This window comes from Prionailurus bengalensis, chromosome A1 (assembly GCF_016509475.1).
Source record: "Prionailurus bengalensis isolate Pbe53 chromosome A1, Fcat_Pben_1.1_paternal_pri, whole genome shotgun sequence".
NCBI classification, from domain to species: Eukaryota; Metazoa; Chordata; class Mammalia; order Carnivora; family Felidae; genus Prionailurus; species Prionailurus bengalensis.
This window is the reverse complement of record NC_057343.1, coordinates 25,372,387-25,392,556: the sequence shown is the minus strand read 5'-3', so window position 1 is coordinate 25,392,556 and position 20,170 is coordinate 25,372,387. Positions and strand designations below refer to the sequence as shown.

General features: G+C 50.5%; 1 protein-coding gene and 1 long non-coding RNA gene across 2 annotated transcripts in view; one reads left to right on the top strand and one right to left on the bottom strand.

Moving 5' to 3' along the window:
- ERICH6B (glutamate rich 6B) overlaps nt 1-20,170 on the bottom strand; it is a 52,700-nt gene that overhangs the window by 25,825 nt on the left and 6,705 nt on the right. Inside the window, exons 2-4 of the mRNA XM_043570505.1 lie at nt 16,118-16,352; nt 15,705-15,833; nt 1,010-1,146 (exon numbers count right to left, since the gene is read on the bottom strand). Coding sequence (XP_043426440.1) covers nt 1,010-1,146; nt 15,705-15,833; nt 16,118-16,352 — 501 coding nt within the window. The remainder of the gene's footprint in view (nt 1-1,009; nt 1,147-15,704; nt 15,834-16,117; nt 16,353-20,170) is intronic.
- Nucleotides 16,193-18,143, top strand: LOC122482727. Its single transcript, XR_006297220.1, has 3 exons — nt 16,193-16,279; nt 17,247-17,315; nt 17,779-18,143. It is a non-coding gene; the product is annotated as an uncharacterized LOC122482727 (long non-coding RNA).

The following is a 20,170-nucleotide window of genomic DNA, read 5'->3' as shown; positions in this document are numbered from 1 at the left end:
AATAGGTGGGGAAATGTCACATATGGGGCCCGGTAACTCACAGCGAAGTTACTTTGCATTTGTTTTTGTAGCTGTGTAAGGATCTGGAAGCTTGGATATTCTTTGTGTTTCACTCTGTGTATTCTGCTTTCTCCTTTCCTAGAGAAGCCTCAGGGGTGTCTGGCCCCAGGACTCTACTGAGCCCAAAGCAGAAGTTGCTGGCAGCCAACCTCTCTTCTTGGTTTTGGAGAAAGCTTCAATTCATCAAGGAGGTCATGCAGGGCACCCTGTACCCCCACAGCTTGTTCCTTGGTGTCACTGCCAGCGTCTGCAAAAGACTTGCAGGAGGCTGGAACGTGCACCTTGCTCGCTACGATTTCTGATAGTTGGATAAATGAAAATCCAGGTTTCTCCGCAGCACATTCCGGACGTACAAATGGGAGTTTGGGGACATTTTGTGACCTGGGGCCGTGACAACTAGAAAGATTTGGTGCCAGCAACGGTCTGCAATAGCCTTATCATTCCCCACTCCAAATGGGGATTCTGGCCATCGCTCCCGGTCAGTGCAGCTCATGGCTTTTCCCACTCCAGGGAGCATGGAAAAGCATTAGCTAGCCTGTGATGAAGCTAGGGAATTTCTTGGCAGATGCCCAAGATCTTGACCCCCCCGTTGCTCCTTTTATTAAAAGAAAGGCCAGGGCTCTGACCCTTGCTCCCCGGGCTTCTGTATAAGTTCATGGTACCTCCAAGACTTTTCCTGCCCTGGGTCTCCAACCTCTGTCACTGCCAGCCTTTGATCCTATCCTGTACCTCCCGTGCTCGTAGATTTCCTTGCTCTTGGTAGCAACCACATCATTCTGTCTACCTGCCCCTGACCTTTTCTTGCTTCTGTGCTCGCTCTTTGGCTCAGGGGACCTGCCTGGCCCTGGCCTTGGTCTTTTCTCTGGTGGCCCAGTTTATGCTTTCCGGGCTGCCACCGCTGGCCTACCTGAACCCGCTGACCAATAGCTTGATCTCTCCAGTCACTTACAGAATTCCCAGCTTCCTCCTGGTTTCACTCTCCAGAATCCCAGTCAGGGGGATGTCAATATCCTCTTCCAGTTCTTGGCGAGCAGCCATTTCTTTGAGCACGGTCCTAAACACTACCTGATAGGAGCTGTTGAGAACCTACAAAAGGAACATAGAATGAAATACCCGGAAAAGGAGGATTAATGGCTTACTATAATTAAGCACTTTTCTGACTCCCCAAAGTGCCTGGTGAGATTTCAATATGCTAGTAGGAAAACACAAACCCTGGGAACAGTAGGGCGGCCAGTAAGGTTGGTTTTAAAGACTATTTCCATTATTCTCATACTCCTCAATCCCCCATTTGCTCTCTCTCTCTCTTTCTCTCTCTCTCTCTCTACACATATATATACACACACATATATAAAATATATATAATATGTAATATTATTATTAATTTTTTAACAAAGGCATGGCAATACATCTTTTCAGAGCATAAAAGACTCCATTTCCCAAATGTGGAGATGGTTATAGAGCCTAAAAATGCTTCCATGATTTAAGGGCATACTAGGCTTTCTGAGTTGCAGGAAAGGCCAAGCTCCTAGTGGTTGCTTCACTGTGAAGGATGGCAGTCTTCAGGAAAGCAGGGTAGCACCTAACGCCTAACACGTTATAGTAGCGGCCAATTCTGCGTTTAGAGATTCTTCCAAAGTACTGATGTTTCAAGCTGCCTTCTTGTTTTGTAAATTCGACCAATCTATCCCAAATCTGTGATTCTAATACCCGTGAAGCTTTCACGTCGCCCTGCTCACGACGTGAGGTTGAGGTTGAGGCCATTATGGCTGTTCAACATCCGATAACGTACTGTATGCCGTTAACGTATTAGCCTCCTCTGGTAAGCGGAAGACCGACATATCCAAAGTTGTGTGTGAGCTGGGACAAATTTAAGAATGTAGCTTGTGGTTGGCTGGGTTTTTCCAGGTTGGGGGGGCAGGCTGGGGTGCCTCAGGTCTGGCTTGCCTGATTCCCAGACTCCGCAGCTCCTCTCCAACTGGGGGTGTTGAGTTAGCTAACCAAGCAGGCTATTACACAGAGGTGGGTGGCTCTCGTGTCATGGGGCCTAGGCAAGCCAGCCAAAATCTAAGCCTGTAAAATGCCTCAGTGTTATGAATCGAAACCTAAGGACCACCAATCGCAAGTGGCCAAATGGGCTTTAAGCGACGGCCAATCAAAACTTTTGTTGCTCTGCTTCTGCCTCTTCTTTATAAAAGCCTCTCCCCAGCTCCCGCCAGCAGAGCACTTCCTAACCACTTCCGATTTGGTGGTACACAATTCGAATCGACATATGCTCAAGCAGACTCTTAAAATGTTTTGTAGGCCTCAGTTTATCTCTTGAAACCGGAGTCTGCTTCTGAGCAGGTAGAGGTTAAGGCCCGTGGCACCAATATGGCTGCCTCTAAATTCCTCATTGTTGACAGTTCTTCCCTTGGGATGGAGTGACTTCCTATTTGCCTGGGCCAGTGATCTCTCCCCATCGTCTTTGGATTCTGAGTTTTGTTCCCCAGAAACCACGGTGCCCGCTGTGGCCCACCCGACAACAGACCCACGGGGTGGGCCTCGTTGAAGTTCTCGTCCCGTCCAGGCTGTGCCACCCTACTCGATTTAGCCAGCACACGTGACTTCTTAGAGGTCTGTCTCATTTGCTTCCCCTGCCTGTAGAGTAGAGCTAGCCTCCTCACCATGGCAGGTGTATCGAGTACCCCAGTGTTGGGTTCTCCATGCCCAGAGACCTCTCCTGGGTGAATCTCTGGTTCCCGCGACCGAAAACATTTGCACAGCCAGGTTTGTGAGGCGTGGGGACGTCACGGAATTAAAACAAGCGTGGATCGTGAACTAAAAGCAGCAAAGGGAGCCGAACTGTCAGAATAGCCAAAGTGTGAGAGCCCCTATCCAAATAGAAGGACTTAGCGCCCTCTCTTTAGTTTGTACCCCAGTGGCTTCCGGGATTCCCCCAAAAGGGGCCTCAAAAGTCCACACTGACAGGTCTTTCAGCTACAGGTACCATGTGGCATTTGCGCCATTCTTTCTGTCCACCTCTGCCTCCAGTGACGTTGCTCGGCTGCCTTCCAACCCGTACGGCTGCCTATGGTGAGGAGGCCAGTGTCTGGGGCTGGGTGGGGGCGGGCGTGGTGTAGTGCACCTGTCACACGGCGCCTCCCCCCGTGTGCTGTGCACAACTTTCCGGGAGGTGCCTCCCCTGTGCCTCAGAATGCAGCTCCATCCGGTATGGCACACCTCAGCGGACAGGGGTGCCGAAGGGCTCTGAGTAATTTAAGTTTCTAATTAAAACAATGCAGATTCCAACTCTTGCTGAAAAAAAATCTTTCTACCTTTTCTATTGTAAATTCAGAAGAATATACCGGCTTAATTTTGAGTTCCAGGGACACAAAATTTCAGTCCTGTGATTGTCGTTAGTACCTACAGTCCTGAGAAAGTTTCTTCGCTGTAATGGAAAGGATGCATAATAAAGTTTCCACCTGAATCGGCGTGTAAATCTTAGACGTAAGTAGACACAGGAAATTAGAGCCACCAGCTTGCACCAGCGGGTAAAATCTTCATGCAGGAAAGAGGACACAGCATACTGTAGATGTAAGGCTTATTCAAACTATTGCGACTTCCCATCTCCTCTCTGGTTATGGGGTCCAGCTGGGGAAGGGACATCCGCGGACTCTGGGGGGCCGGTTCTGTGTCCCTCTGAGGGGTCGTGGTGGCAGGACGTGGGGAAGGCTAGCTGCCGTGAGCTGCTGCGGTGTTAGCCTGCATGGCACACGCTGTTGTCTCAGTGTCTGTCCTGCGAGGCTGCCCCGTTCCTTGTCCTTCGGTCAGAGACAGCAGGCTTGCTTGTTGGGGTTTCTGAGTTGCTGTCTTTCAGCACTTAATCACCAGGGATATACGAAGCAAAAAGAGAACTCAGGAAACTCCCTACCATGTCATCCCTTGGGTCATGAGGTTACTAGCCAGTCTGATCGCTCGCCACCCTTCAATTTTTTTTAATGTTTATTTTATTTTTGAGAGAGAGAGAGAGAGCGAGGAGGAGAGGGGCAGAGAGAGAGGGAGACACAGAATCTGAAGCAGGCTCCAGGCTCTGAGCTGTCAGCACAGAGCTCGAGGCGGGGCCTGAACCCACGAATCGCAAGATTATGACCTGAGCTGAGGTCGGATGCTCAACCGACTGAACCACCAGGTGCCCCTCTCCACCCTTTTCTTTTCTCCACCCTTGAGAAGCTTCTTTTCTTTTTTTTTCTTTAATAATTTGTTTATTTTTTAATTTACATCCAAGTTAGGATATAGTGCCTCAATGATTTCAGGAGTAGATTCCTTAATGCCCCTCACCCATTTAGCCCATCCCCCCTCCCACCACCCCTCCAGCAACCCCCTGTTTGTTCTCTATACTTAAGAGTCCTTCAGAGGCTTCTTCTATTTGTTTTTCTTATAACGTCTAGGGTTTTAAGCGGTAGTAAGTGGGAAAAGTACATCTACTCCATCTTTCTAGAATTTAACGTCATTTTTATTGAGGTTTCGACAAAGAGTGATTTGCCTTGATATCTAGATAAATTGAATGTTTTATTTTGGGCTTTGCCACCTTTAAAAGGGTTCTGGAATGTGATTATATTATCAATAGGGCTCTGAAAGTAGGGCCATGGAGGGTTACCTTTGGTTTTCTTCTGACCCACTTTGATTTAATGTGTGGCATTTAAATTTTCATCTGTTTTAAGAAAAGCTCCTTTGGGCTATGCTAACAATGGAACGAAGCAATGAATCCCAGCACTAAGAGGCAGTTCCCCGCTGGCCTGGGGCCACACTGCTCCAACATCTGGCGGAAGGTGGGCTTGAGGTTTTACCTGACTTACCTTGTTATCGTAGCTCTCAGTTTCCACTGAGTTCGTGGGTTCATTTAATAAATCGTCCCAAAAGCTCTCTTTGGAAACAAACTCCATGGCTTTTGATTTTGGAGGGCACAGCAGAAGCGAAGGCATTTGGAAAAACAACCACAACAACGAGCAAACAAAACCAAAACCAAAAGGAAACAGAGTTACGGCATTTTGCCCTTTTAAATAAAAATGCATGCGTCATCAATAAGGCTTTAGGTAAACTCATCAAATTTCCTAAAATTCAGCTGGGAGATATTAATAAAATAGGAATAAAAGGGTCAGTTTCAGTGGCTGACTTTAGGAAGTGTGTGTTACTAGCGGCTGGCGAAGGTTCACCTGACACAGTGACAGTTGAGTGAGTCCTGAATGAAGTCAGGCAGTGAACAAGCAGGCAGATAGCTGAGAAAGAACATTCCTGGCAGGGGGCTAGCAGGTGCAAAGGCCCTGAGGTGACAGTATGTGGGAGTGTGGCTGACATAACTGACAAACTGTAAGAGGCACAGTATACCTGGAAAGGGGTGAATATGGGAGGTAGCGGGAGTGGAAATGGGGGAGCAGGGAAGGGGTTACAAGGCCAGCTCACAGAGGACCTTATAGGCTATGGGAAGAATTTTAGATTTTATTCTGGGAGAGATCTATTCTGAGTGTGATTTCCTCTTGGAAATCCTGAGGAATATTCCTAACTCCTGCCAGTGTTGTAAAAAAATTGCCGATTTCCAGACGTACGTACGGCTCCTAATTGCGAATTAAAGCATAAGAGATATATTCTCGAGCCTGTGAGCGCACAAAAAGCAGAGAGCGAATGCCTTTGTTCTCAAGGTCAGGTACAGCCTGGGCCAGGAGAGGGGCTTAGAGCCTCCAGTGTCGACGGGGTGCAAATTGAATCAAGGAATTGATAATTACATCTTGGGCCCCATCTCCTGCTCCCGGGAAGGTGTGGCTCTTGAGGGGGGCGCTCAGGGACGGGCTCTCAGACGGTAATTGAGCCCCCAGGGAAATTACTGGGGCCTGTTTTCTCAGCTTCAGGATGACAGCAGCTCCTTGAAGCCGGCCCAGCCAGAGAGCCCTGAAAATCCACCAGGTTGGTGCAGGGCTGACTTATTGTGTCCGATTTTGTGTCTCTATGACACTTTTGGGGATGGAGAAGATTCTCCGTGATCTCTGCACACGTTTACCTTTCACTTCTTCCCAGTTTGGGTTCAGTGATAAAAACTCTGTTGGGATAGAGAGCCCCCACTGAGCTGGACCTGCCTTTACCGACACCAGGCCCGGGGGCCTTTCTGCTCGATTCCAGAAACACCGTGTGTCCCCACACTGGCTGCCACGGAAACGGCCGAGAAGCGTTTTGAAAAGCCATTCGGGAACACCCAGCAATAATCCATGGGAGTTCCAGCAAGCTGAGGGGGAGGCTCCTTGTGGTGGTCACTGGAGAGCGAATGTGGAGGACCTGGGAGAACGCGTCTGGAGAGACGGAGTGGCAGGAGGTGCCTCCCGTGGAAGATTCTTCGAGTATGCGCCCGCCCTAGATTGAGAGTGAGAGCCTGGCTCTGGCCCAAATAGCTTAGCAAGTCCCCATCATTTGTGATTCCCCATTTGAATAGGCTTTATGGAATAATGCAAAAGAACTCCTTTGAGGGAAACAAAACTAGGTGTTTATCGCGGGAAGAAGGTGGCTTGGCAGTCCTGAATGCCGAACGACAGCCTTCTGAAGGGTTCGATTCAACATAATAATTAACCGTACTAACGTCAACGGGCGCTGTCTCCATGTCAAGACAAGCTCAGCAGATGTGCAGCAACAGCCACAACTGGGGCTGAACGACAAGGAAAAGCTTCATGCCTAATGCCTAATTAACTTTCCCTTTGGGGATTTCTGTCTACCTCTACCTTTGTTCTGGTGAGCTGCTCATCTTCTCCTGTGAGGCCCTATGGGAGGGTTGGTGGGGGCGGGGAAGTGTCAGGCCCTTGAGCGGTGGGTGGCCCTACGGGCTACTTGCAACCTGTCACCCAGCCCCTTGGCTCTCTGGTCCCCTCTTCTGTGTCAGGCTCGTCTTCAGGGCAGCACAGAGGAGCGGGGCTGACGTTGGTAGGTGCCAGGCACACACGATTCCCTAAAGTAGACTGTGTCCTCTCTGGAGCCGATTAAGCACAGATCTTAATTTTTTCTCCATCCAATCAGTGCCTCTCTTCTAATGGCTTTTCCTGCCGGAACCATAGTTCCCGAATTCGGGAGAGATGTTTGAGCCGCCCCTGCAGGGCAGATCCCCCCATTGTGGATGAGGAAACGGGGAGAGGAAGCAGTGAAGCATGAGCCGTGGGGCCGGCTCTGAAAAATGGGCAACCTAGCTCTGCTGATAAACAGGCAACAGAGGCACCTTTGTCCTGCCTTCACCTCCTCGACCTTTCCTGTAGTAAGTTCCTTCTTATTCTCGACAGGTGGGTTGAGGGATTGGCTCATCTGGTGATTGCTAAGGGCACAAGCCTATAAGCTGTTCTCAAACCTTGCTCCTCGAAGTGGGGCCCATGGATTAGTAGCAGTAGCTGCTGCTGGGAGCTTGTGAGAAATACAGGACCTCAGACCTACTGAGCCGGAATCTGCATTTTAACAAGATCCTCAGTGATCGTTCTGTCCATTAAAGTTTGAGCGGCACAGCTCTAAACCCTCCCTGGAAATGGATTAAGATGAAGACAATTCTATTGATCGGTACCCTTCTGGGGGGAGGGGGGGGGGTTGGGTAGCGGGCGGGTACATTGTCTAGAGTCTGAGAGTTTGTTTGATAAGCCACCTGTGTGTCCCAGACTTAATCTCCCCCTCAGCCCCTACCACGTTGAAAGACAAGATACTGTAGTCCCTAAATTGTTTCTAATAGGATGGGCCTGGTTAATTGTGGGGCTTTTGCTTTGGGGGTGAGGGTGGGAGGTGTCAGTGGGGATTTTGCCACCATCAGGATTCCCTCCTGTCTTTCCCCTTCATAGGATTCAACTAAGCCCTCCTTAATGAAGAACGAACGTGTTTCAAGGCACCATTTGTGGGGGCTCCAATTTATTCCCTACCAAGGTGCCATTGGATATGTCTATTTGGACGGGCCCTCGCGTCCTTGTCAAGCCCTGCTGTCCAGCCCTCAGGGATGCCAGCAGCCAGCTAGACCCTCTTGAAATGTGGGGCTCCTGAGTAAGGGATGAACTTCTCTCCCAGGTCATTCCGTCTTGCTCCAGAGACCCTCTCTCTGTTTCTCATTCTATTCCTCCTCTTCAGGAAAGGACACGGAAGCCCATCCAAGTTCAGAGGCCGTGTGCCCAGCACGGCCCCGGGTCCTCTCGAGGACTTGGTGCAAGCTGGACCAGCAAGGGCCCCACCCTCCCGGGGCACCACCCCGCAGCCCAGGACACTCTGCGGGGAGCAGGGATCTTTGGATATGTTATGCCGGGCGCTTACCACTTTCCTCCTCATGAGCCACGTCAGGGGTAGCAAACACTGAAAAAGAGTAGCAACAATTATTGATAGGATGTGGTATGGTGAACTTGTCTGGACCTTTGGGTCCCTGAGGGAATCGGTTTAAAAAGCACGTCCTAAATAGCTGGGGGAGACCAGAGTGGAGATCGTGGGTTTTGGGGTAAGTGGCTTCCACAGTCTTTGGCAGTTTGAGGCCTGTTGCTTACGTTCGACAAATAGTGATTCCCCTCCCTCTGTTCACACTTCATCCCGCCCACCAGAATTTAAATTCTGAGAAGGTGTCATTTTTTTTCTTTTCATGGGCACACTGGGCTCCTGGAGGAACAGGTGCACAACGTAGCGATATATATATATATGCTCTGGTACGTTCACTGCAAGCGTGGCCACTGTCTGTCAGAGGTTGTGATGGTTTTGTCCAACTTATATCCTGCCCAGTACGCAGTAGGTGAACAATTAAGTGTCGGTAGGTATACGGTAAATGTCACGGAAGAAACTGAGTAGGGGTAACCTATTATCTTTCCTTCCAATTCCAGTGGTAAATACCCTCACCTCCCTTTTCAAAATTCAATTCTCGTTCAAATTTAAAAGCACTTTACCCTTTGGCTCCGTTTCTTCCTTGGTCCCTGAGCCTGGCACCAAGCCCTAGAAATAATGCCTTGGCCACTGGCCTTAGGTAAGATCGCTGTATCCTAAAAGGTCAAAGGAGGTCTCTCTTTGGCCGGGGGCACGCTCATCCTGTTATTCTTACCTTCTTGTGGATGGATTTGTTAACTTCTACAAGTCATTTAAAATCATCATAAGATTGGGGCGCCTGGGTGGCTCAGTCGGTTAAGCGTCCGACTTCAGCTCAGGTCACGATCTCACGGTTCGTGAGTTCGAGCCCCGCGTCGGGCTCTGGGCTGATGGCTCAGAGCCTGGAGCCTGTTTCCGATTCTGTGTCTCCCTCTCTCTCTGCCCCTCCCCCGTTCATGCTCTGTCTCTCTCTGTCTCAAAAATAAATAAACATTAAAACAAAAATTAAAAAAATAAAATAAAATCATCATAAGATCATAAGATTTAAATACCTTCCAAATCTGACTTCTCAGTGGTTAGTGTGGTTGTGGAGAGTTTTAGTTTTGATTTTGATTTTGCATGTGCTGTTGAGAGACAGGAGAAGGTGGCCGTTAGCGATTTTAAACTCCCACTTTCTAAGGGATCCATATTAGACATTTAGGGCCCGAAGTTCTTCCTCGATGCCCAAGGCTGATCGCAAGAGGGGACGAGCAGATTGGAGCGCACTGGATGCACCCCCTGCCTTTCGTCCTCCTCTTTAGTTCTGCTAACTTATCCAGGACTGCGGTGAACCAGGGGTCGGGACACGTAGCCCCTCTGTGGCCTTCTCCTCTGGTCACCACAGGGCCAGTTAGGATCCTCAGGATAGACAGAACAGTATGGGGGGAGATTTTGGAGCTCCAGGTCGCTCCAAAGCCGTGTGGAAATGTATGGGGTATGTGTGTCACTACGGGAAGTGGGCATGTCTTCCCTCCTGGTGCTCTCTGAGGAGTGTTCGATGGGAGCTGGCCGGGACACAAGGGGGGGCTATTTAGTACGATCCGCTAAGATACGCAATGGGAGGCTACTGTATTTTCTGAGGACTTTTGTAAGTTCTTGGTTATCGTTATTTTATGTCTGGCGGGATCTTGTAGTCCCTATTCCTTTCTGTGCCCTCCCCACCTCTCCCTCTTCCTATCCCTACACCCATGCATGCGTGCACACACGTCCTGTATGTAAGTCCTATGTGTGCACAGCAGAGACTAGCCGGCCAGTGGTCAAAAAGCAGAGGCAAACTGCTCCGCCTGCCCCCGGGGGTGTCAGGATTCGAGCCTGGGCCAAGGGGTCAGGACGCAAGCCTCCCGCACCCGTGCAGCATCCGTGACTATCAGTCCTTTAGCTGAGGCTGAGCCCTCTGCAGTCAAGGACCTCTCCAGCTTTTAAGAAGACTCATCCCATGCCCCGATGCATCAGCACTCCTGTGGCGCTTGGGTAAATTCCTAGCAGTGCTATTGCTGGGTCGTAGGGTAGTTCTGTTTTTAACTTTCTGAGGAACCTCCACACTGGTTTCCAGAGCGGCTGCACCAGTTTGCATTCCCACCAGCAGTGCAAGAGGGTTCCCATTTCTCCGCGTCCTCGTCAGCGTCTGTAGTTTCCTGGTGTGTTCATTTTAGCCGCTCCCGATGTTTACAGCAGCGCTTTCAACACTAGCCAAATTATGGAAAGAGCCCAAATGGCCATCAGCTGACGAATGGATAAAGAAGATGTGGTTTATATAAGCAATGGAATACTACTTGGCAATGAGAAAGAACGAAATCTTGCCATCTGCAGCAACATGGATGGAACTGGAAGGTATTATGCTGAGTAAAATAAGTCAGTCAGAGAAAGATATCATATATTTTCGCTCATATGTGGATCTTGAGAAACTGAACAGAAAACATAGGGGAAGGGAAGGGGGAAAAATAGTTACAAACAGAGACGGAGGGAGGGAAACCAGAAGAGACTCTTAAATACAGAGAACAAACTGAGGGTTGATGGGGTAGTGGGTGAGACAGGGGGAAATGGGTGATGGCCATTGGGGAGGGCACTTGTTGGGATGAGCACTGGGTGTTGTAGGTAAGTCAATTTGGCAATAAATTATATTCATTAAAAAAAGGGGAAAAAAAGAGAAAATACTGGAGAAGAACTTTGTTGTTTTTGAGTTGAAGAACTCCTTCAACAAGATAAAAATTGTAACTTATAAAGGAAACTAGTAATAAATTCAACGTCATTAAAAATAAAAAAAAAAATAGGGGCGCCTGGGTGGCTCAGTCGGTTAAGCGGCCGACTTCGGCTCAGGTCATGATCTCGCGGTTCGTGAGTTCGAGCCCCGCGTCGGGCTCTGTGCGGACAGCTCAGAGCCTGGAGCCTGTTTTGGATTCTGTGCCTCCCTCTCTCCCCGGTTCATGCTCTGTCTCTCTCTGTCTCAAAAAAAAATAAACGTTAAAAAAAAATTTTTTTTTAAATGTAAAAAAATCAAATAAAAAAGAAGAAAACTCATCCCACTGTGGCATAGCTCTGTTAGGGATTTTTTTTTTTTTTTTTGAACGTATTCCCCCGAAGGCGGTCCTACTCTAGCCCTTCAGCGCACAGGCAGAGTCAGACCTCGTCCTTGTGCGGAGAGCATGGATGCTTGAAGGCAGTTATCCTCTCTCAGAGCCACGCATCTTCAGGCTTGCCACCCCCTTGGTTCCAACACGTCTGCGGATGACGCAGCCTCTGAGTCTGCCTAACGCCGCTCTCTCCTCCGAGTCTGCGTCCAACTCTCATGCGGTGTGGCAGTCCTCACGCTGAACAGCTGTCCCGGGGCTGGCTAAAGCAGGACTGATTTCCGTTTGTATCGTCTTTTAACTGTATTTGGTTACGCTAACTTTTCCAGCACTCACATCAGTCATACCACTGACTTCTTAAACTTGTGGATGAGCAAAGTGTCTACCCCAAACAGGCCTTCCCCACCTTGTACTTTCCCATCCTACCATTTTTGTGGGCTTCAAAGCAGGATCCGCTCTAAGTTAGCGCTGGACTTTATGTAGCTAGTGCCGGGTCAATGTTTCCGCCTGTCAGGATTGTTTAGAATCTGATTGCATTATCCCCATCAACCAACAGCTTCAGGTCGTCTGCAAATATAAATATTCCTCCTCCGTCCGTATCCAGGTCTGTGCTAAAATGTCCCGAGCCCTGTGGCTCCCCACTAGAAACTGGGTTGACTCTGATCCTTAAACAGTATCTCTGGGTGGTTATTCGACAGTTCTCATTCTATCATCTTCCATTAGCATCCACCTGACATTTCTCCGTCTCGTCCACGGAATAGCAGGAAGGCTTTGCAAATGAACCCCCTTGTGGAATGTGGGCCTACTGGGTTACCACAGTTGCCCCGATCTACTAACTTCGTCAAGAAGGGACCTTGATTTGTCCTTAGCCTATGCTGGTTTCTTGTGACCATTTTGCTCTCAGTATTTTTGCCCCGGGTTGGTCGCCCAGACTCATTTCCCATTTCCTCAAAAACCATACATGTGATTAAGCCACTCTCGCTCTATAGATATTCTGGTGTATGTTTTATCCCGGTCAGGACACGGAGTTATCGTTCCCTTCTGATCTTTTCACCAGCCTTTGGTTTCTGCTATTTCTTGCCTAATTTTGTTGCATCTATTTCAATCCAGAGATCACTTTTCCTTCTTAGAGAAGTCAAATTACATGGCAAAGAACCTGACTTTCTCTGACTCGTTCCTCCGAATTGCACTATAAACAGTGTCCCTGTTTACCTTGATCTTCTTCTTGCCCCAATCATATTTTATTTATTTCTAAAAAATCTTTAACGTTTATTTATTTTTGTGAGAGAGAGAGAGAAAGAGCGCAAGTGGGGGAAGGGCAGAGAGAGAGGGAGACACAGAATCCAAAGCAGGTTCCAGGCTCTGAGCTGTCGGCACAGAGCCCGACGCCGGGGCTCGAACTCCCAAGCTGTGAGATGATGACCTGAGCCGAAGTTGGAGGCTTAACTGACTGAGCCACCCAGGCGCCCATACCTAATCATATTTTAAAAGGACCCTCTTTTTTTTGTGGCTGCCTGCATGATAATGATGATGATGGTGGTGGTGAGGGGGATGGTGACAACGATGACTTTTTGGGAAGAATAAGTTTGTCCTGGGCTTCAGCTCTCCTGGCACTATTCTTAAGTTTGAGCCATTTTTCCTACCTTTCTCACAGCTAACCTTCGCATCTTTTTAGCCTCTGCGTGTGATCTTTCAAAATCTGAGTCTACTGGAGGAGACGGCACCGGTCTGCACTTGGGGGAGTTTTCCAACCGTCTTCTCCATCCGGCCAGGTGGCTTGAGGTAAACTCCACTGACAGCCCTTCCTCCCTCTGTTTATCCCCACCCACATTCCTATACGGACAGTATCTCTTTGTATATACCTCTTTCTATACGGGGCCCCCCTTCCTACCAAGACTTCTTTGGGGAGTAGGATACACCCTCCTATCACCATATCTGGTCCTGAATCAGGTGAGGATTCAACAACAATTTTGCAAGTATTTAACAAATATTTACAGTATACTCACACAGGCTTACTATGTGCCAGGCACTAAGTCTTGAGGAGTTTTACAGCCATGGGCATAATGCTCTGTGTTAGAACTTCTGCAGTTCTTTACGATCCTGCTCTGTGCCTGGGTAGGTAGACACCTGAGGCCATCAATAGCCTTTCTGGTCCTCCCTCGGAACACTTCCTTATATACATCATGAGGCATTTCTTGTGCCGTTAGCATTCCTTCAGTATCAGACTGCCACTCTCCATAGTAATAGGTTTCAAGGATTTATCTGGGTGTTTTCCCTCCACATTCGGTTCAAAGTCTTATTTGTCGAGAAGGGCCTTGCCATGTAAAATGCCGTTTCTGGCCCGCGGGGGTTGAACAATCCCATAACTTACCAATGCTTTAAAAAGAGGAACCTAGCCCCCGTGAAATTTATCCTCCACTTGAGGTTCTCTGGTTCTCCAATATTCCTGTCCCTATGAATCCTCTGGGGATGTTGTTAAGAATGCAAACAGGGATCCTGATAAGGCTGGAAGTCTGCATCTTTACAGGAAATCTGGGACAGGGATGCACAGTCCCGGACCCGGAGGAATCGCAGGATCGATGCCTGCTCTCACCTCTGCTGTTCCCGCTGGCCCTCAGCCCTACACAGCCAGCGTTTTGGCTTGTTTTTGCCTTGAATGTCTGTGTTTCTCCAACAAGTGGGTGGCTGGCTCCTGCCCCGGGCTGAAAGCAGATTCTTTTTTGTGTCTTGCCTCCTTGGGAGTCCTTAGTGTTCTGTACTCCAGCCGCAGAAGGACTGGCTTTCCTTCATGGCGTGGGCCCCATCCCGTCACCCACGCATCATTTTCCCTGTGTCACTTTCCTCTCTCTCCTCTTGACGTGGGTTTGAGCCCTTCCACCTTCCTGGACCTCCGTACTTCCTGGGTTTTTTTCCTGCACACCGTCACTTTCTCTTACAACTCTTTCACTTCAGAAGGAAGTATCTTTGCCATCTGTCTGCCCCATCCCATTGCCCAGACATAATCATGTACATATTATAGGCACGTTTGGCCCAACTGTTAGCCGTGCTCTCCAAAGGATGGCTTGCAAATCCAAGGCAGAAGGGGAAAGAAAAACCTCCGCAAATTTTAGAGAATTGCCTGCTGTCCCTTGTGTTTCCACCTCTGCTGTGGGCACCACCTCTTCACGTAACTGCAGGAACCTGGGTGTGTCCCTGGTCCTGGCTTAGAGCCTCTAACCCAAAGCACACCTTTGGCCCAAGCCACCCATGTCACAGTATTTGATCAGCGGGCACTTCCCGTGGGTGGCTAGACTTTTAATAAACACCAAACATATGCTGGCTGTAAAGAACTCAGTGTTAAAAAGACACTTAGCTGCAAAACGTGCCCCTACAGACCAAATATGCAGAGTGCTTCAGACCTAAATTAGACACAGACATGACTAGCTCTGTAAATTAAGCTTAGGGACCGAAAGGATCATGAATGAACACGTCAAATAAAACAGTGACGGCAGGAGGCTCTCTCTCTCTCTGGAGGTGGGTCCACAGCTATAAGGACAGGCTTTGGTGCCCCCCTTCCTTCCCCCCTGCCTTCTTCTATCTTCTTTCTTCCCTCCCACATCCTTTCAAGCTTAGCACTGGCCCTTTACAGGCTATTACCCAGTAAATGGCTTTAAGAATCCTGCTTATGAATATTTAGATAAATGCTCAGATTCTCCCCAGCTGTCATGCTTATTGACTTTGAAACGGTTCCAGTTCTCAGGGCTCCCTCGGAGCTCACGTGCTGACCGAAGTCCCCCACGAACTGATTTAGCCCATAACATACTCTTCATCCCGCCTGGGCTGCCCGCGCCACTGGGCTCCTGGCCTGCGTGGCCCTGCCCTCTGCCTCTCCCCCCTCCCTCATAGGGTTTCGGGCTCTTAATTTCATTTAACCACATTCGAGCTACAAAATATAGCAGGCACGGATGCAGGCAGGGAAGGGGAGGGGGTGATGGGGGAATCTAATTTACCGCTGCCATGACTACAGATGTGAAATGAATCTGTGAACCCGTGATGGATCAATCTCACGAAGGCGGGATTTAAATTATTAATAACGGCAAGAAATGCTATTCAGTGTTCCGTCCCAGGATCCTAGAGTGAGGGGACTTTGGGCTTAATTGGGTAGAGGATTAAGATTCTCAACGCAATCTTGCCAAACTGTCTCTGGAGTGTCTCCAGGTTGTGGCTACAAAAGTTCACGCTGCCGATGATTTTGGCTGGTTCTGAATCCGGGCTGGCTTTGCCTGCCTGCTGAGACAGAATCCCATTTGCCACAGTCCACGTGATCATCCGGATACAGCCCATCACCCCGAGGAACCAGTCTGTAATCTGGGAAGGTAATGGCCTGTGTCCCCGAGGGAAATAGGGCCTGTGTTCATGTAGCACGGGAACAGGAAGGCTAATGAAAAGAGAGGGGAAGATTGAAAAAGGTATTTGTTCTAGCACTTTGCTGATGCTCTTTCTCTGAGGGGGGTCTGGGCTGGGGGATGGGGGTGGCAGGGCTAGTAGAGGAGTTTAACTTTTTCCCTAAAGTATCATATCGAATGGCACGGGAAGAAATATCTGTCATTAGCATGAGAGGCAACGCGGGAGCCCCGCTCTTTCGCACGCACGGAATGCATGCCCCCTTCAGCCCCCTGTGTGACGGCCAGCAGGGGGCAGTTCCCCTTACCCAACTTACTCTCATAGATCCATTCTGTCTGCGTGCTCTCGTCATGCCAGGCCAGAAGTTCTCCATCTTGCTGCACGGAGGATGTGGAAGGCATCGCATCATGGTATGGAGACTCGTGGGACAATTCAGAGATGAAAGGAGGGGCGGCGTAGAAGGTGGTCCCCTGAGGGGGTTCCCTGTCAGAAGGGAGCACAGGGGCGGGTCAGCTTCCACACAGGGGTCCGGTCAGGCACTGGGTTCTAAGGCCTGCTGGGAAAGTGGGGGTGGGGTGCTACCCTCCGTCTCCGGCAGACTCTGCCCGTCCCAGATGGTGGATGTCGCAGGTTGAGAGGGACCAGCTTGTAGATGGTGGTAAATAGGCCCATGAGCCATTCCGGGTGGCGTAGCCCCACGTCGCCAACTGCTGCTTCGTTTGGAGTAGAAGTCTCTACGGATGCCTTCAAAGGCCAATGGGCCAGGCTTCCATTACTGACACTCTAGTGTTGCAGAACATTCTCTGTCCTTCCTTGTTATGACCCTGCCCATTTCAGTGGCCCTTTCTGCCTCAGAAAGAGTGGAAAAAAATACCAGAGTAGATGCTGCAGCTAAAATCAAGCCCTGAGGCCTGTCCCCTCTAGTCTGCCCACCACAGATACCGCCATTATGGAGAAAGGTTTCCACAGGGCCTGATGACAGAGCAGTGGCTGTGAGGCAGAGATCCTGCCATTTGACAGCTTAGTATCAAAAGGGGCAACCCCAAAATACCACAGCTGTGTTCTTCCTCGGGAATCTCTGGCTTTTAAGTGGGAACAAAAGCCCATAATTCAAAGGGATGAGAGGGGTCTTTGGGGGTATTTCAGCCCTGAGGTCACCTCATGTAAACCGGTCGAATGGCAGAGACAAGCGTGAGGGACAACGCCAACCCAAATGGGTGGCGACTGGGGTTGGTAGACAAAGCACGGACTTCGGTGCCCAACGACCCGAGCTTAAATCTTGGCTCTTGCACGATTGTGGAGTAACTTTGGGTAACCTACTTAACTTCTCTGGGCTTCGGCTTCTGCACCTTTCTGATAATCGTACCTCCCTCATAGGTCCCCACCGGTGGGGATGAGACGAGAGTGGGCAATGTGGTCTTGGCTGCTGTTGTTCTTACTGGGGAGGTAAGGTCCCAGAAGGTTCTTACTGGGTTCGGTGGCCCTTCAGCGACAGGCCTGTTCCCTGTGTGGGTCAGGGTTCCCCTACGCAGAGGGGGACAGGGAGGGGGCTGCATTCTGAGGCTGGGGGGTGAAGAGGTTGAGGGAGAGGGGAGGAGGCCACCTGCCGTATCCGGGAGGCTCAGTGCCTGTGGGAGCTACAGACAGATCTCGTTTCACTTCCAAGGGACCCGTGGGAAGGCCTGGGTCTGTGCCAGCCTGCGGCTAGGGCAAAGTGGCTGTGTTCTCAGGATGCGCCATTAAAAAGGAGCAGTGGGGTCAAGTGGCAACATGGCAGATCCTAGATCAGGTGACCACAGGGATCGAGAACTAGGGGACATAGGTAAGCTCTTCAGGCAAGTGTCAACCCTTGCCCTGTTCCGGACCTCAAGGCCAGATCAGGACACTCTCCTGGGCTTTATCTTTTTAGCGGGATGATGCCTGTCCTGTCTCACTCCCTGGTGACCCCGAGAGGTAATGCAAGTCCCCATGAAAGGACTCTGAGAAGTCAAAGCAGCCAAACACGATGAGGGGGTTATACTTAAGGTAATGGTGGCCCTATCCGGCCATTGCCATGGCCATGTACATTTACTCAACGTCCTCCCTGCCACACCTGCCTTGGGCTGGGACGGTGCAGGGTCTCTGGGGCACCTGTGGAGGCGGGGCTGGGGTTCTGGCCTCCTGAGCCAAACGCCAGCTCCCTGCCCCGTCTGCAGTGCAAGGGTTCAGGAAGAGCCATGGATCCTGGATCCAGGGGAGCGTGGATGGTTGCAGGCCTGCGTGGTCAGCTGTTTCAGAGTGGGGGAGGGGCCTGGTGTGCTCGGGGTGGGGGACCTTCAGGGCATGCGTGTAGAAGTGGGAGAGGGAGCCTTCCTGTTTATCAGGGACCCACGAAACGCTGCTGAACCTGAACCTGCTTCCTTTTCCCACCCCCTGCCTTAACAAACACATATGAGTGTAACACGTCCTGCCTGAAGTGGTTTGCACAGTTTCAGTGTCTCAGCAACCTTGTGCCAGGAAAAGCCAGGGGCTCTCTGAGCACCCATGGCCCAGATCTGGACTCTGGGAGCCAAGCCAAAAAGCGTGTGACAGACACAGGTGAGGCCCCAGGGCCCCTCCTATCCTCATGCACTCCTCGGTGACAGGAAAGCCACTCAGCTGGAATATGAATAAAGGGCTGGAAGGGTGCATACGTTTAGGTCAAAGCTGACCAGGAATCATGACTCTTGTCGCGGGCGTGCTAAGTTTCCATGCGGTGGCTCCTGGGGAGCAGACCAGGAATGACAACGAGCCACAGCGCTTACTGAACACGTCATGTGCACTCGGCACGGTTCTCAGGGAGCCCTTTTTTAAAAAAAAAATTTTTTTTTAACGTTTTATTTATTTTTGAGACAGAGAGAGAGACAGAGCATGAATGGGGCAGGGGCAGAGAGAGAGGGAGACACAGAATCGGAAGCAGGCTCCAGGCTCTGAGCCATCAGCCCGGAGCCTGACGCGGGGCTCGAACTCACGGATTGCGAGATCGTGACTGAGCTGAAGTCGGACGCTTAACCGACTGAGCCACCCAGGCGCCCCCTCAGGGGGCCCTGTGAGTTACTACTCCTTTCATCCCGACCACAGCCTCCTACGGCTGAAATTCTTACTGTCCCCATTTTATGAAGGAAGAGTCTGGGGCCGCAGGAGATGACGTGGCTGCCCTGGGGCACACAGCGGGCTGGGTGGAGCCGCTGACATTCGAACCCAAGCAGCCTGGTGCTCGAGTCCCTGTTCCAGTCACAGCCTTTCCAGTGGTCCCTGCCACATTGCTTAACACGCTGTGCGTGTCAGCAATGGAGGTGAAGGGGCCTCGGAAGAGCCCCTCCCTTTGAGGTGTTGCTTCAGTGGAGGCGAGGCCGTCAGACCCACGGTGCTCAGCCTCCCGCAGTGTGCAGCCTGGAGCGCAGGACCCGGCGGGCTCGCGGGGCTGAGGGGTAGCCCTCAAGTTGCAACCTGTGGGCTCCGAATGCGGAGCAGCAGGGGTCTCCTTTCTGCGTCTCACCATAACCGAACTGGCCTCGTGCTTTCTTTGTATCTAATGCCAACCCACTTCATCGGTGGACACAAATGTCCCCCCGCCCCCCCCCCCCCATCATCCTTTGGGGAGGGATTGTGGAGGAGGAGACACAAGGACTAGGCCTGTGAGTGGGAAGTCGGGGTACCCCCCACCTTGGTTTCTGCAGAGCTGAGCGCATAGAAGGAGGCATTTACGTGCCTGAACGAGGCAGATGGCAACTCTCTTTTGGGCATTGTGTTTACGGTGAGCACTGCCGCAAGCCCCTTGCCACCTCTCCCAGGTTGAGACCTTGTCTGCGGACTCAGATGGCTCCTGCCCTTTCCTCTCTGTAGTGCTGGGCGTCCAGGAATCGGACCTTGGGAACTGTCCCTCACCCTGTGAGTGGCCGAGTGGCAGAAGGCAGTGGTGGGAGGTCCTTTCTGTGTGACTCCCCAAGACCCCCGTCCCTCCACTGCAACCCCTCCTTCTCCAGGGGGCCTGTCCCCTGCACCGCCACCCCACCCCCCTACTCCCCAGCTTCGGGACGCAAAGGCTCCCGAAGCAGCATCCCTAAGCATGAATTTCCATCTGATTTATCCAAAAAGAAAACTATTACCTTGTAAGGATAGGCAGGCTTTTCCATGAATACATCATATTGAATTCTATTGGAAAAAGAACAGGACAATATTGAAAAAAAAGAAAGCATCTTTTTCTTTCTTTCTTTTTTTTTTTTCTTATTTAAAAATGTGTGGTCGGGGCGCCCGGGTGGCTCAGGCGGTTGAGCATCCGA